The sequence below is a fragment of the Dasypus novemcinctus genome, chromosome 16, assembly GCF_030445035.2.
Source record: "Dasypus novemcinctus isolate mDasNov1 chromosome 16, mDasNov1.1.hap2, whole genome shotgun sequence".
NCBI lineage: Eukaryota > Metazoa > Chordata > Mammalia > Cingulata > Dasypodidae > Dasypus > Dasypus novemcinctus.
The window spans coordinates 14,819,956-14,837,866 of record NC_080688.1 but is presented as its reverse complement, the minus strand read 5'-3'; the positions used below and the strand labels follow the sequence as shown (position 1 = coordinate 14,837,866).

The following is a 17,911-nucleotide window of genomic DNA, read 5'->3' as shown; positions in this document are numbered from 1 at the left end:
TGGCACCCCTTTTGGCTAACACACCCTCTTTAGAAGGGCTTGCCTAAGAAAAGGAACACATGGTACAGGGTTGGTGATAAGCAACACCTGCTAATAAACTGTTTTGGGGTCAATAGAGATAGCTCATCAGATGGGACAAGCACACCATAGTAATCAGCTTATATCTGCCCCTCCCCCCCCAACTTTGTAAGACTCTCCCATGTAAAAGGGGAACTTAACGTCAGTCAGTTGGAACATCTCCTCACTAGTCTCCATGTTCCCACTCCCTCAGAGGAGCTCCATTCTGCTTTCTCAATGAGATTCTGCTGTGTGCATGAATCGTTCAATATAGCCACGAGATGAAGAGCCAATACAGCCTCTTGCATAAAGCGTTTTTATTTTATCACAAGGTACTAGGTTTTTAGACTTCTCCCAGTAGACCAATTCCTGTGCGCCCTGATGCTGCCTACAGCTCAGTTTTGGGGTGGGACCCTTCTGGGTCTCTGGGGCCCTTTGAGGAAGCCAAGTTCACAGCCTCCTGGATGTCCTGGGCGGCCCTGAGGCCTGACTTGATGGCTGTGTCAATCCAGCCGAGGGGCAGGGACGTGTGCTCGCCGTCGAAGTAGATCCGCCCTTGAGGTTGGCAGAGTTCCGGAACATAGTCCACGTATTGGTAGGGGGTGAAGGAGACAAAGGCGCCAATGGAATAGGGGTCCTGGCTCCAGTCCTTGACCTTGGAGTAGGGGCACAGGGCCCGGAGCTCCTCCTTGGGCCGGTTGTGGATGGCAGCCAGGTCATCCAGGACGACATCCACCACTCGGGCAGGGTCCATGGCAGTGAAGATTGAGCTGTCATCGTCCAGGGTGAAAGAGGCCAAGAGGACCCCTGTGCCATTAGGGAAGATGTGGCTGGGATAGATGATGAAGCGGGAAGGCCGGTCTGTGGTGGAGTAGCCACCAAAGATGCCATCATGCTCCCAGAATCTCTGTGTGCAGGCCAGGGCCACCTTGGCAGCACTGTGGTAGTGGACAATACGCAGTGCATCCTCTTTGCTTGGGGAGAGGGGTGGCTGGAAGCGGAGCAACCGGGCCGCCCTGCTCGTGGTGGCCACGACGACATAGTCCGCAGTCAGCAGTGCTCTTGGCCGCGGAGGGTTGGGTGTCCGGTAACTGATACGAACGTGGTCACCTGACACCTCCACCTCCTCGACTGGTGAGTGGAGCTGGACAGACCTTGGCAAGAGGGAGTCGTGCAGGGCAATGGGGAGCTGGTCAAAGCCTCCGGTAATTTCATCAAAGCTGAGGATGAATAGGCAAGAAAGAGGGAAGTGAGCTGATTGGCAAGGCCATTTGGGCTGGACATGGGCTGAGTCCTTTAAAGGACTTGCTTGGGCCCAGGGCTAGAGAGATGAGCAGTTGGAAGAAGGAAAACAGGCAAGGCCAAATGACCATTAGCTACAAGGAGCTAGTGAAAGGGGCACCTTCAGGCTGACAGGTCAGACAAAGGCCTCCCCTGTGGGCAGGTCTGGCCCCGGCTGGGTATAAGATTTAGAGGATGCACAGTGGTCTGGCATCCAGCCACTTCCCTCTTGCCCCTTTGGGTGGCCATCTCCACACAGTGCTCCAAAGCCCCATGTCATGGCCAGGATTCTTAGTCACAGGGCTGACAAAGACATACGACCCTTGCAGTCACTCTCAGCCCCTTCTACACAATGCCCTTTGTATGAGCCCAGCACAGGGTGGGCTCTCTATGCATGAAGGTGTAGAGCCACTAAAATTCCCCATTCAGGAGCAGATGTGGCTCAAGAAGTTGAGCGCCTGCTTCTCTCACAGGAGGTCCCAGGTTTGATTCCCCATGCTTCCCAAAAACAACAAAAACAACACAGTAAAAAATGTCAGGGGAGCCGATGTGGCTCAGTAGTTGACTCAGAGTAACCTGTGTGGCTCAGAAGTTGAATCAGCGGAGCCTATGCGGCTAATAGTTGACTCAGGAGAGCTGATGTGGTTCAGCAGTTGATGCAGGGGAGCCGATGTGGCTAACAGTTGACTCAGGGTAAGCTATGTGGCCTGTTAGTTGACTCAGGGGAGCTGATGTGGCTCAGTAGTTGATTCATGGTAACCTATGTGGCTTGGTAGTTGACTCCGGGTAACCTATTTGGAGCCGACATGGCTCAGCAGTTGACTCAGGGGAGCCGGTGTGGTTAGTAGTTGAGTACCAGCTTCCCACTTACGAGGTCCAGGGTTAGCCCCCAGCCCTGGTCTGTCTAGGGAGTCCCCTGCCCTTCCATCCTTCCTTCAAGCAGGCCTTGGCTTGAATTTAAACTGATTTGCCCAGACTACCTAAGTTGGGGGGTTGGCAGAGAAGACACTACTGGGGAAAGAAGAGGTTTGGAAGCTCAAATATCTGAGTCTGCTTGGCTCTCCAGCAACCACAGCCTGCCCTCCTGTCGATATCCACAGCCTTGTTAGTCTGAGTGGGGTCTCACGGAACCAGAGAGCACATACTCCATTTTATTTCACCTTTGCAGCCTCAGAGTGGATGGCTAGATGCCAGTAGGCTGGTGGCTGTGGGTCCAGATCCAGCCTCCCTAGTGCATCTTTCTGTGCTGAAAGCCTCAAGCTTGAGCTGTGGACATCATCCTACAACATCTGTAACCTTCTGGCACGATTGCTCCTTAGCCAGTGGTTCTTAAAGTGGGGTTCCTAGACCAGTACTATGTGCATCACTTGGGAACCTCAGGCCCAGTCCAGATCTCCAGAGTCAGAAACTCTGAGGGATGGGACTTCCAGAGCTTTAAAACACCTGCTTTCACCCCTTGCTCCCTTATCTGTTCCGTTGGGGATCCTCACCTGCTCTAACAAGTTCTTCCACCACTCTTCTGGTTAGTAACCCACACACCCATGCCCATTCTCCCACTCCCCACCCCAATCCCTACATTTCGTTGTAGAAGGAGATGATCCTACGCAGGCTCTCCATGAAGGCCTCGCAGTAGCCAAGATCGACATTCATCAGGTCTCCAATCATCTGCACGGCCCCGCGGCTCAGGTTCCCCACCTTGATCAGGAACTCCTACAGCCGCATGCAAAGGGAGAGAAGGAGGGTCAGGGTGTCTGTGGAGCTGAGGGCCAGAGACCGCAAGCACCAGAAAGGATCAGGGTGGAATGGCAGGACAAGGGCACACTCAGCTGGGCACAGAGCTCTGAGAACTGTGCTCAGAGCTGTTATCAGGGCTGTGGAGGCCATGACCACTGGAGGCTCTGAGGGGGGAGAGGGAGGAAGAGGGGTAATTTTCGGGCATTTTCAGGACTCGGGAATTGTCCTGAATGACATTGCAATGACAGATACACGTCACTGTACATCTGGTAAGAAATGTGCGGGAGAGAGCATAAACTGCATGTACACCACAATCATCGCTTAGTGGCAATGCTCCAAGGCGTGTTCATCAGTTGTGACACATGGACCACACTAATGGAGGATGTTGTTATTGTGGGAAAATGTGGGAGGGGAGGGAGCGGGACATAAGAACAGCAAAAACAGAACAAAGGGTACTGAACTGCATAGCAAGCCAAAGCTGCTGCACCTTCATCTTCTTTACCCAGCCCTTCCCCACTGGTGTCTAACTGATTCCTCTTGGTGCCCCGAGGAAAGATGATTTAGTCCTGGCTCCAAAAAGATTAAGACTTCTAGGGAAACCTGCCATCCACCAGAGCACTTAAACCTTGGGCCTAAACTAAATGAAGAGGTATAATTAAAGAATTCCCCAAATATTCATGGGAGAATTTAGAATTCTTTTGGGTGCCTATGATCCAGGTTTATCTGACCTTTATCAGCTTGTGCATGTGTTGGTCAGAATTCTGATGCTAAATCCTGGATGGCAAAAGCTGGTCAGACCTGGAAAGGGACCTACAAAAAATCTCTTTCCATGATAAATCTGAAAGTCAAATAAGGCTGGGAAACAGGGCAAAGTTTTTACAAGATTACATGTCAGGGCAAAGAAAACCTTAAAAGTCTCCTCTACAGATTAAAATGGAAAAGCTTTACATCTCATATTAAACAAAGAAGTTCAACTTGTCCCATCTGCCAAGAACTAAAATTCTGATAACTAAATCCAAATGTTTTAAAAATTCAGGCATACTTAATCTAGGTAAACCTTTGTCAAACAGGACTAGCTGACTATTGTTAATCAAATAAAAAGTAACTATGTCTTCTGAGTTATCAACATTAAGTGCAATATAACCAATTTCACATGGTAATAGGTCGCAATATACTTGGGTATGTTCTTCCTAAATTTATACAGATTTGCTGATGAAATAAACTAGCAATGTATCTATTAGAAGTTTAAAATGATGAAAAATATAAATCTGTGTTTAACCAAATTGAGATATTATTCTGACAAGCTTTATTTCAAGAATTATTGTGTTTTGTACAATGTTGACTTGAAGACGATTTCTAAGGTCATTTTCGTAATTTAAGTATGTAAGGATTACAGGATGAGTTTTGTTAAGGAAAAAGTGTAGTTTTGTCCTAAAGTAAATGGACTGGATGTTGCAGAATGAGAAATAGGAAAAGTGTAGGAAAAACACAAAGGAATATAAAAAGTTGTAGAGGATGTGGAGAAGGGAATTTTATTTGTCATGTTCAATGGTAAGATTTGAAAGGCTTATTTATAAGATTTTTTTAAAGGGATTTCGTATAAGACAATATTTTCATGTAAAATTAGAATTTGCATTTCTCTCTATTAAAATTGTAAAATTTTTTTTTGGATTATTGGCTGCTTTTAGTGAGAGGTTATAAAAGCTTTTGCTTAACTATCTGAGTAACATTCCTAGAAGGCAAAGATTCTATGTCATATCAGAACAGCTTCATTGATTCTTATATTGACTTTATCATCCTTTTTTTGTTTAAGAGGATGTCGTCTCACTTTAAAAAGAACTAAGTTTTTATTTCCTTTTTAAAAAACAAAAATTTTACCTCCTATATTTAATTTTAAAATCTTTTATTATCACTTTCCTTAAGTTGGTAAACAACTACTGTTTATCAGGGACCTATAATCCTATTTAGGATCTCCCTGACATATTTGCATTCTCAGAATCAAACACTAAGGGATATCCTTTGAAGACATGCCTGAATTTCCTTATCTTATTTTCAGTCTATTCTCTTATTCATCCTATACCCCTTCCAACTCCCAATCTCCACCCCCAAAATATCCTATCTTCATCATGATTTCCTTTTTATAAATTTTTAAATTTTTATTTTATTTTTTCCATGATTTCCTTTTATCTCCTATTTACCCTATTTTGCACTATGTACTCCTATCTTGAACACAATTCCTTTGTATACCACCACAGAGCAAAGGAAACCAATCAGAATAAATTCTGGGTCCATGCCCACCCCCCACTTTGTTCCCAAACAGGTATTCCTGTAGTAGCCATATCCCTTTCACTTGCAGTCTTGGCACTGACAGGAAACATTAGATACACCCAACCAGATAGATCCCCTTTTTGGAATGACTGTGCTGGGCATTAAGAGCCCCCAGACTGGTTGACAATGTGACCTCTTAATTCATCCCCCAAGGCCAACCAAATCTTCATGTCAAGACCAGATAAAGATACCACAAGGAATGAAATGACTGATCAATAACACTAATGACTATAGATGCAAAAATCCTCAACAAATACCAGCAAATTGAATGTACTTTAAAAGAGTCAGAGGGAAGTAGACATGGCTCAACTGATAAGCATCCGCCTGTCATATGGAGGGTGCAGGGTTTGATTCCCAGGGCCTCCTGATCCATATGGTAAGTGGGCCCACGCACAGCACTGCCACGCAAGGAGTGCTGTGCCACACAGGGGTGCCTCCGCGTAGGGGTGCCCCATGTGCAAGGAGTGTGCTGCACAAGGAGAGCCACCCTGCATGAAAAAAGCACAGCCCATTCAGGAGTGGCATTGCGCATACAGAGAGCTGGCATGGCAAGATGACACACAAAAAAGAGATGCCATTTCCCGGTGCCACCTGACAATGCAAGTGGACACAGAACATACAGCCAATGAACACAGAGAGCAGACAATGGTGGGGGAGGGGAAGGGGAGAAAAACTCTTAAAAAAAAAGAGTCATACACCATAATTAAGTGGGATTTATCCCAGGTCTGCAAGGGTGGTTCAACATAAGAAAGTCAATTAATGTAATATACCACTTTAACAGAATAAAGGAAAAAACCCCCAAAACAATCCACACACATGGTCATCTCAATTGATGTAGAAAAGTCACTTGAGAAAATTCACCACCCTTCTTGATTAAAACACTTATAAAATTAGGAATAGAAGTAACCTTGCTCATCATGATAAAGGGGATATGCAAAAAAACCCACTGCTAAGATTATATTTAATGGTGAAAAACTGAGAGATTTGCTCTAAGACCAGGAGCAAGACAAGGATGCTCACTTTCACTACTCTTATTCAACATTGTACTGGAAGTTCTAACTAGAAAAATTAAGCAAGAAAAAGAAACAGAGCACATCCAAATTGGAAAGAAAGAAATAAAAGTTTCCCTATTTGTAGATGGCATGATTCTACATCCAGAAAATTCTGAAAAATCCACAACAAAGCTATTAGAGTTAATAAACAAATTCAGCAAAGTGGCGGGGTATAAGATGAACACATAAAACTCAGTGGTGTTTCCACACCGTATTAATGAACAATTGGAAGAATAAATCAAGAAAAAATTCCATTTACAATAGCAACTAAAAGAATCAAATATGAAGGAATAAATCTAACCAGAGATGTAAAGAACTTGTATACAGAAATCTGAAATGCATTGCTAAAATGAGTTAAATATAACCTAAACAAATGGAAGGACATGCCATGCTCATGGAATGGAAGTCTAAATATTGTTAAGATGGCAATTCTACTGAAAGCAATATACTCAAACCAATCCCACTAAAAATTCCAACAACCTTCTTTACAGAAATGGAAAAGCCAATCATCATATTTATATGGTAGGGTGAGGGGCCCTAAATAGCCAAAGCCATCCTGAAAAAGAGGAACAAAGTTGGAGGATGAACATTTTCCAGTTATAAAACTTATTACAAAGCCACTGCAATTAAAATAGCCTGGTACTGGCACAAGAATAGACTGACCCTGGTATCAAAATGAGGGTTCAGAAATCAATCCTTTCACTTATTGAATTTTGACAAGGGGGCAAAAACCACTCAACTGGGAAAGAGTAGTATCTTTAAAAAATGTGCTAGGAAAACTGGATCTCCACTCATTTGCAAAAGAATGAAAGTGGACTCCTACTAATGTGGGCTATGGGTGGAAGGCTCTTTGTCTCTTCAGAGATAACCTAAACTATCTGTAACTTGTGAGTGTGCAGTGATAAAAGGCTGCAGTCCTGCCCTTAGTAACCATGGCAAGGACTCCAGTCCCAGGATACAGTTTAACAATTCAACGTCTATAAACTTTAAATATTCAGGGGAAATGTAAACAAAATATGCTGAAAGCTTATCTAGAATGCCTGAAGTCCATGCTAAAAGCTTACCTAAGATGTAGAAGGTATATATGCTAATTCAAGCCTATTAAAAACGGAAACAAAAGGACCTTTTAGCCTTTCCTCTGTATAAAAAGAACTCAAAAATCTTGTTCCAGGCTTGGGATTAAAACAAAAAACTCCAGAGTCCAGCCAGCCATCAATAAACCATTTTTCCTTCTCAAAATCATTCCTGATTCCTGGCCTCTCTATATGCAAATAATTAAACCTCTCTCAAATTCTACAACATTTTCAGTCCATGAAGGGATCGCAAATGAAGGCCAGAGACAATAGCATTTTGCTGCCCCTTCCAAATCCCCGAGGAAGTCGAGAGGACTCGGGTGAACCCCAAATCTGGGTGTCCCTCGATTAAATTTAATCCAGAAAAGATGTGAGCTCTACCAGAATCTTCCCGACAAAATCGAGGGTAATGGAAGGTCTGAAGAAAAAGATTCTGGAAACGAAAAAGAACTCCAAACATGAAAGAATGTAAAACTCCCTGGGTGAGCACAGTCTGGAAAGCCCTAGCTTTAATTGGTAGGAAGGAGAGGCAGATCACCTCCCGAGAGAACCCTAGCAGCCACAGAAAATTGGGGGAAAGCCGTTCTCTCTTAAGTCTGGAATAAGGAGAAAAACCAGGAAAATCCCCTGGTGTTTTAGGTTTGTCTAACTGCATGTTAGAATCTAGTACTAGTCTTATACCCAGTAAAGGAGTGGAGGCTTAATTTTAATAGGAAAGGCTATTAATAGGTTTGAGTCCTAATATCCAGGAGAAAAACCAGGAAAAAGCCCTGGTGTTTTAGGTTTGTCTAACTGTATGTTAAAATCTGGTACTGGTCTTATATCCACTAAAGGAGTGGAGGCTTGATTTTAATAAAAAGGGTTGTTTATAGGTTCAAGTCCTAATGTCCTAGAAATTAGTCTAATATTAAAAAAAAAAAAACCAACTTAGTTACAGGAAAATGAATCAGCTTTTCTAGTGGAGCTTGGTCTGGGTATAAAGTTAAACAGTAAAAAAAGTCTAGCTGAAATCTTTTGTTATGGTGCTAAATTATAAATGAATTCGCTTTATACCAAATGTTAAGTGTTCTAAGGTTTGTGATGGCTGTAGGGGCAGCCATGCTGAAAAAATATATATAAAACTTGTGGGTCAAATTAGTAACCTTTGTGCTTCTGTCTGTGTCAGCTCAGTGCTAGTGTTAGAGTTGTGTCTTTATGTAAAGTAGAATTGAGTAAAGCTGGAGCCCTCCCTTGCCATTAGCAAAGAGATGAAATAATTACGGAGCAAAACTGAAAAGCCTGGATGTTTGCAGAGTCTAGATGTTTGTGCATACTCTGCTGTCTTGTCTCTGGTCTGGCCCTTTGCCGGGGCTTGGAGGCCATCTGTGTCCTCGCCACACACCCAAATTTGTTAGGGCTGTCCCAGTCAGAGTGGCTGAGTCCCTAAAAGAGCTGCCGAATTTAAGTAGGTTCTGTCTGCCCATTTTAACCAAAAGCTAGAAAAAAAAGAGCAGCTTGCCCCTTCTATTCATAAGCCACTTTCCTATTTGATTGTTGTGCACCCAACTGCCTGGAAGGGGCGGGGGTGGGGTGGAAGTGAGGGGAGTAAAAAGCAGAATCAAAATAAATGCAGTAAAGTTCCCTCCCTAGAGTGTCAAAGCCAAAATATGTTTGCATTCTGCCCAGGTTCTTAAAAGATATTGTAGTAACTTTAAGTAAGAGAATATGTTCTGTGAAAGTAAAATTTGTCTTAAAAGTATAAATAATTATAAAAGTTTAACAAAGCATTGTTTAAATTAAGGTATTTAAATGGCTAATTGCAAAAAGTCATTATTAAACAAAAACTGAATTAATAACAATAATAAAAAGTAATTTTATAACAAAAAAACTTTTCTTTAGCAGCCAGCCTCCCCTGCGAAATTGCTTCCAAAAAACTATTTCTAATATTACATGCTACTAAGTATTTAAAGTAAAAAAAAGTTCATTATTTTAACAAGCTTGTTTAGTATTAATGGGAATTATATATTGTAAAAAATTTGCCTGGTAACTTAGTATATAGGATATATAAAATATGTTTTTATTGTTAAGGAAACAGAAAATGATTTTGTCCTAAGATAAAATAATTGATTATTGGAAAGAGTCAAGTGTGGAACAAAACCTAAATGAATACTAAAAGTGTAGGTTTGTGGAAAAAAATTTTTATAATTAAAATTAAATAAAATCAATATACAAAAAAAATCTGTTTTATCAAAATAGCTTCTTGTGCTTTAACCTCATCATTTCCTCAGTGTTTAAAAACAAAGTCTTATCTCTTTTAAAAAACATTATGTTCTAAAAATAAATCCTGAAAAGTAGCTTTTTATTTCAAACTAACTGCGAGTTTATTCTTTTACCTTAAAAGAAAAATTAAAATGATAGTTAAATTCATTTAATATATTATAAGTCACATAAAAAGTGTTTAAAAGTGTTATAAAATTAACAAGTTTTTAAAATTTAATAAAAACTGTAACTAAGAGTTAAAATCATTTATAAATGCATATATATTATAAAACAGCAGAAAAATAATAACTAAAATTATAGCTAAGTGAATTTAGCCTAAAACTATTATTTAAGTATAAATTCTAAACTAATCTTTCCTTTGTTTATGGTTACTTCAAGCCTAACCTCACCCCTTGCCTTTGCCTATAGTTTTTTTCATAATAGCTTCTGCCCCTACAAGCCAAAAAAAAACTAAAACATCACTGTCTCCTGTCCTAGTATTAGTAACCCTTTCTCTCATGAATTCAAGTATAAACTAAATAACTTGCTGCCTGATAAAATAAAGTTAAACAACCACTAAAGTTTTATTATCTCCAAAATCAAAAAAAAAAAAAAAAAAAGGAGGAAAAAGTCTTCTGCCCTAACAGTCAGTGCTCCTAAGAGTGGCAATTCATGAGAAAAACCAGTCTGCCTCCTTGAGGCTTCGAATAGCCTCAATAAATATATATAAGATTAATCTTGTTTCTTATCCAAAATTCTGCTAAATTCAAAGTAAAATATAAAGTTCTAAAATAAAAAATAGTGCTAAAGCATTAAAAACATTTTAGTTACTGCGGGCAAATCAACTGGCTGCGGTCTGCGCTCCCCATCACCACCGCCCAGCTCCAACCCCTCTTCTCGCTCCTGCAGAGTAAGGGCCAGCCTCCAGAAGCCATTGCCCAGAAAATCGTCATCACCCTGGCGGCCCGAGCAGCTGTACAAGCTGTTAATGAAGCGCTCAAAACCTGTAGACTCGAGCGCCATGATCCTAGCAAATCCATTCAAGCTCTTGTCCTTCCCACGCGAGGAACAGCCACCGGACTCCTCTGGCAAGACGGGCCATTACTTTGGTTTCACAGGGCGAAGAGCAAGCTTCCAAAGATCTGCCCAGTTACTCGAGCATGGATCACTCTTGCCACCGACCTGGTCTACCAAAGTATGCATACCTATGGCGTCCAACCCGCTCGAATAATCTGGCCCTTCAAAGCCAGGGCCACCACCAACTTGCTCCAGCATGATGCAGACATGCAAGTCCTCGCAGAAGTGTTCAGAGGTTCCTTTGACAACCATTACCCGCATCACCGGCTCCTGCAGGACATCACTCAACTGCCCTTCTCCCCTTGCTTCCATCCGCTTCCTGCACGGAAGCCTATTCCTCATGCTGTCACCATCTTCACTGACGCCTCCAAGACCAGCTACGCTGCCATCATTTACACTCCCTCATCTGGGAAGCCACAGACTCTTCTGTTCGCCAATGCATTCTCCAAGTAAGAGAATTGCTCGCTGTTGCTGTTGCATTACACGCGTATGCGGACCAACCCTTGAACATCTTCACAGACAGTTTGTACACCCTACAAGTATGTCGCGCCCTGCCTCTCGCCACCTTTTTCCCAACAGACTCGCCCATCGACAAGGCGCTTGAGTTCCTTCAGTGTCAACTAGAATCTAGATGTCATCCTTGGTTCATCTCACACATCAGAAGCCACTCTGGCCTCCCAGGCCCACTGACCGCCGGAAATGAAGCGGCCGACTAAGCCGTAAAACCTTCCACCGCTGCCGCTCTCGCCAGCCACACGGCGCCTCAGCCTCCCAACCCTGGAGATACTATCAACCAAGCCAAACTTCTGCATGCGCAGTTCCACTTCTCTGCGCACTCCATTCACCGGCTCTTTCCAGACCTGCCTATAGAGACTTGTAAGCATCTAGTACGCTCCTGCCGCACCTGTGCTCCTCTCCTGCCCCTCGGGCCTCTTCAGCCGCAAGGAGTCAACCCCCGCGGCCTCCGCCCCAACTCCAGATGGCAAATGGATGTCACGCATGTCAATTCCTTCAGACGGCTCAAATTCGTGCACGTCGCTGTTGACACATTCTCGCACATGTGCTACGCCGTGCCCTTGCCTGGAGAAACAGCAAAGCACGCCATCCGAGCTCTGCGCCAAGCCATTCTCTTCATGGGAGTGCCCTGGGACCTCAAAACAGACAATGGCCCTGCCTACCGAAGTGCTGCCTTCGTGGCCTTCCTGCAGCTCTACAAGATCACCCATCACTTCGGCATCCCACACAACCCGCAAGGACAAGGCATCGTCGAGCATGTCAACCAGCAACTCAAGCTCTTGATCCACAAAGAAAGACAGGAAAATCCCTTAAAGACACCAGGAGACGTCATCACTTCCTGCCTTATCCATCTTAATCTCCTCTCTTTTGATGAGAAGGGGCTATCTCCCGTCCATAAGCACTGGGGCCCCTCATACCGCCCCACCCAAGCCCCTCTAGTTCGCTGGAAAGACCCCAAAACTAACACTTGGCAGGGGCCAGCCCCCCTCCTTGCCCAAGGGAGAGGTTTTGCTTGTGTCTTTCCAGATTCCGAGCCACAGCCTCTTTGGATCCCAGGACCCCTCGTCCGGCCGGTCATTGATCAAACACCAGAGAGCCCACCCCCAGCGGACGAACCTACTCCACCTGTACAAGAAGAAAGCAATGGCAATAGAGCAGAAGGCTGAAGCTCGCCTGTATCCAGTCCTTCTCCTCCTCATTCCTCTTCTCCCGCCTACCTTCTCCAACCCCTCGCACCAACCCTTCAACTGGACGTTGTACCTCTGGCAGCAGGAAGAGCTCCTCACTGAAAATATCACTGCAAGTGCGCCTTCCTTCACAGTGCACATATGCAACCTCGCCAATCTTCCTGTCACCGGTGGTGGCTCCCTTTGAGACATCACACACACGACTCACTGGTGCTGGTACAGCTCACTTACAGGCCTTAACGGCCCCTATAATAAAGCAGTCTCAGGCTTCTACATTTGCCCTTCCTCGGCCAAAGGCTGCTATGACCCTGCACACTATTACTGCCCCTCCTGGGGGTGCGAAACCATGGCCTACGGGTGGCCGGGAGCTCCCAATAGGGACCCCTACCTCTCCCTTTCCTTTAAGCGTGAGAAGAACAGCAAACCCTACTGGAGCAGCATTACGCTCACTGTCAAAAACCCTGAAGATGAAGCCTGGCTAGACGGTCGCACCTGGGGAGCCCGACTTTACATGAGCGGCTGCCACTACGGTGCCTTCTTCATTGTACAAAAATGTTCAATTCCCACCCTTTCCACCCCAGTGGGCCCAAATCAAGTTCCCAATCCTCCACAGGCACGGCCTCCCTCTCCGCCCCACTCCGCCTCGCCCTCTCCCTCGTCCAGCACCTCCCTCACAGCTACCCCTCTTGGCTCCCACTACTCCAAGCCTCGCTTATCGCCTACTCGGTACTCCAGCCCTCTCATCAACCTAATCAAAGCCTCATACACCTCTCTGAATATCTCCCACCCCAACCTCACTGCGAATTGTTGGCTCTGTCTCTCCCCCTCTCTTCCTCTATACGAGCCTGTCGCCACCAACCTCGCCTTCAGCGAATCCTCTGAACATAATCCTGCTGAATGCATTTGGAACACCTCTTCTATCCCCTTAACCTTTCAATCTGTTTCCTCCACAGGGCGCTGTGTTCATTCTCGCCAAGGTTCCCATCCCCTCCTAGATGCTTGCTCCAACTACTCTTCTCCCAGTGCTTCCACCAAATTCTTAATCCCCCATAACACCTCCCAATGGCTTTATACCTCCACCGGACTAACCCCCTGCCTCAATGTCGCCACCCTCAACGCTACCAATGAAACCTGTCTGCTCATTCTTCTAGCCCCTCGAGTCCTTTTCCACAGCGATGAAGGATTCTTCTCCGCCCTTCAGAGTCAAAAATTCCCTGCTCACCTCCAGAGAAGAGAACCCCTCACCATCCTCACAGTTGCTACCCTTCTAAGTCTCGCCGGAGCAGGCACGGGGATCGCCGCTCTTTCCACACAATCCTCTTCCCTTTCCTCCCTCAGGCAAGCTGTCGACAGTGATATCTCCCACCTCCAAACCGCCATCTCTCATCTTAAAAACTCTCTCAATTCCCTTTCTGAAGTAGTTCTCCAAAACCACCGGGGCCTTGGCCTTCTCCTCCTCAAAGAGGGAGGCCTCTGTGCCGCCCTTGGAGAAGAGTGCTGTATATATGCCAACTCTACTGGCCTCGCTGAGGACAGCCTAAGAAAGGTCCGAGAAGGACTAGAGCAGCGCCAAAAAGAGCGTGAAGCAGCAAACTATGCTTCCGGAGTATTCCACACCCTTCTCCCATACCTCCTCCCCTTCCTAGGCCCACTAATAATGATTTTCCTAGCTCTTACCGTAGGGCCCTGGGCTGTCAAAAAGATCATCCAGCTCGCCAAGGACCAAACCAACGCAATCCTCACGTCCTTCGTGCGCGTCCAGTACCATCAGCTCGCTACCGAAGACGGCCCCCCCAACGAGCCCTGCTCAGCCCGCCCCAAGAAGAAATCAAGAACAACCCAACACCTAAAAACCCTGCGACACATCCCATTGCACCCCCGGCCCGCGCGTTTCCCACCTTAACAGCCAACCCCGTTCCCCTCCCCAGCCGGCGCCAACACCACCGCCAAAACCAAAGAATCCAAAGCCCTCATTCTTTCGTTCCTTCAAATCAATAAATTAGAAGGGGCAAATGTTGGCCTATCCCCTCAAACAGCTGTCCTAGAAGCTCAGATAGCAGGCTCCTGCCTAGTCGCTTCCCCCTTCCCCCCCCGCATCTCCTATATAACCCACTGTACTTCCTCAATAAACTGGACTTGCGCACAAGTTACAATCCATTAAATAAAAAAAAATCTTGTATAAAACTGCAGTCATAGTGCAAATTAAAAAAAGTTTCAAAAGTCTTTAAAATGTTTTGCAGTCACACTTGTTTTTTAAAGTAACTAAAGTTACATTTTTGTGTCAAAATATTCATGTCTGCCTATTTGCTCAAATTGTTAAATATGCTGTTATAGAAGTAATATATATTTCTAAACCCCAAATTAAGCTAAATAGTATATAAAATAATGCAAATTATAAGTAACATCAACAAGTTATTTGTCTCTTTGTATCTGCCCATTTGCTCAGTGCGTATCTTCATACATCAGATTAATATCAAATTAACAAATAAAAATTCTTAAAGAAGCTCAATTCAAATTATTAAAAACATATTTAATTTTTAATAATTTGAAAATTAAATACGCAGTTATATATGTAAATAAATATTCTTAAAGCCCAAATTAAACTAAGCAAGATGAAAAAATCATATAAAAATCTAATCATAAAAACAATTAAAAAAGGGCCTCCTCTTTGCAAGAGCTTTAAAGGCAAAACTAGGTGTAGCAAATTAAACCTATCTACTAGGCTAGGAAATTAAAAATCAGTTTGCCCTGTAATTTCCCAGTGTAAACCTTTTGTCAACCATAAAATGTAAAAAACAAAAATTAATTTTCACATAAAGAAAAAAAAAGTTAATTAGTGTAACCTGGCAGCCTGCTGCCTCAGTCTCCCACTCCCGAGTTGAACAGCAGTAGAAAAAACCAGCTTAAGCCAATCCTATGGGCAATAAAAGAATGACCAAAAAGTAGCTAGGTCAGTGCCATTTCAGCACTAAATTCTATTCCTTATTTAACAAAAGAGAGCAAGTAAAAGCTAAAATGATTGAAATGTAATAAAGGAAGCAGTTAAATCACAAACTTTTGCAAGAGAATGTTAAATCTTCTCAAATAAGCTATAACTTCTAACGTATCCAATCTATTAAAAAAAAAAAAACAGAGGAAGAGCTTGAATGCTAGGCCTAAGAGTGTAAATTGTGTCATTTTTCTTTGTTCGAGGCGCCAGCCATATCTGGCTCTGCGCCTCTTATTGCACAATTAAGAATAAATTATTTTCTTCTTCTCCACAATCTGGTGAGCCTTATTTTCTTCCAAAAAATTTCTTCCCAACAAAATAAAAGTAATTAGTGGCTCTATTAACAAATTTCAGTAAGTAAAGAAAAGTCCATAAAAACTACAGAAAAATCTTTCCTAGGTTATAATTAAACAAATTAAGTAATTGTGTAATGTGTTTTAAAACCTGATAATCAGTATGCTTTAAATTATTCTTTTTCATAACTTAAAGAAAGGAAAAAAGTTTTTAGCTTCCTGTAAGAAAAAAGAAAAACATTCCTGAAATAAACTATAATCGTTTCAATTTTATTTAACTTGAGTATAATCTCCCATAGCTAATTTAGAAACTAAATTAACACTATATGTACAAAATCTTTAAAGTAATAAAAATTATAAGTTCACATTAGTAAAATTAAGCCAAAGAAAAAATTGTAAATATGCTCTCTTAAATAGAGTAAATTTCTTTAGTTAGTAATTGAAATTAAATAAATTTATTTAAACATAAAGTAGCTAGTCAATGTAGTTATAATCAATTATAAAGAGTTTATAAAACATCTTCCAAACTAAAAATGTTCAAATAGTTCTAGTTCTAAAAGTCATTGTTAACTAAAACTTAAATTAGTATTAGTTGCAAAAAAATAACTTTGGCGTAATAATAAAATCTGTCTAAAGGCCACCACAAAGTACATATGTAAGTAAATAGTAATAAAAAGTTGTCTTAATTCTATTAGAAATATTCTGTTTTCATTTTAACAATAAAAAATAATTTTTTCCCTGTTACTAAAGTAAAATACCTACCATTATCTTCATAGTAAAATTGTGTAAGTAAACAGTCATTTAATATATAATGTGTGGCATTAAATTGTTTAAAAAATGTATATAAAAACAAGAAATAAACTTTAACATTATCAAACACTTTTGTGCATTCAAACCAGGCCTTGTATACATTGCATTTTGCCTCTCCATGTGAGTTATTGCCTAAGTTAGTCACTAACCCCTCAATTAAAATATTTGCTGTATCAGCCTCTAGTTCTGCTCCTAAAGTCAATGGAAACTACGTTGCAGTTTCAAGCTCCTGCAGCAGCCAATAATAACTCGGTACAACCAAGTATACAATAGACATCACCTCCAAACTGGCACTATTCCATAGTGCCAAAAAGCACTATGCACCAAACTAGTAAAATACTAAAAAATCTCTCTAGAATCAACAATGCTGCCACTTGCTCACTGTGTAAAAAACATGATAAGTAAAGCCATAATACCAAAATACTGTAAATAAAACTTAAACACAATTGTCATTATAGCCTGCTCTCATGAAAAAATAACATGGAAAGTATTACAAACCTGAAACTTAAAACTAATAATTGCAACTCTAAATCTTTATGCATTAAGTAATACATTAATTAATATTAAGTGCTGTACTGTTATCCTGTACTAAATATATGCTTAGTAATTATAACGTTATCTTTTCTATTTTAAATCAAGTGCCAGAATATATTAAACATGTTAAATTCCTAGTAAATTCATTTTCTAAACAGTTAATAAACATGTCTGTAAAGTGAGGTAGCAGTCTCAGCCAAGCTCAGTCAACTTACTATATTCTACTGTCTCTACTGTGTAGCAAAAGTAAAGCTTCCTTGCTAATAGTAAGTCACCTATTAAACAAGTCAAAATTGCTAAAAATTGTACAATTAAAACCAAAGTGTAAAAAACCTTTTTCTGTAGTTCTAATCACTCCCACAGCTAAAAACTAAAAGAATTTCCAACTTAGTATTCTAATCCTAAATAAAGCCAGCTGCCCAAGAAGTGCTAGCTCACCAAGAGCATCTAACGAAGTAAATAAATGCCAATCATTAAACAGATTAAAATGTATCTTCAGACAAAGGTAAGTGTCTGCTGCAATTTCTCTCTAAAAATAAATAACTTAAAAAAATATATACATATGCTATTCCCACCAGCTTTTAAAAAAGAGTGCCATCTTTATAAGCACCTAACCTTGTCTACCTCTGTAATCCAATGTCCTGTTTTAAAAACAGGTATTCCAAATTTTTAATTAAGTTCATTTCTTTCAGAGTAAACATCTTATTAACCATATAAAAACTTCATCCAACTTCCTACAAAA

The 17,911-nt window shown here is 42.0% G+C and overlaps 1 protein-coding gene across 1 annotated transcript in view; it reads right to left on the bottom strand.

The window, feature by feature from the left end:
* Window positions 1–445: 445 nt before the first annotated feature.
* Window positions 446–17,911, bottom strand: part of LOC101435655 (L-amino-acid oxidase-like) — a 40,007-nt gene continuing 22,541 nt past the window's right edge. The window contains exons 4-5 of the mRNA XM_071208387.1: window positions 2,915–3,048; window positions 446–1,277 (exon numbers count right to left, since the gene is read on the bottom strand). Coding sequence (XP_071064488.1) covers window positions 446–1,277; window positions 2,915–3,048 — 966 coding nt within the window. The remainder of the gene's footprint in view (window positions 1,278–2,914; window positions 3,049–17,911) is intronic.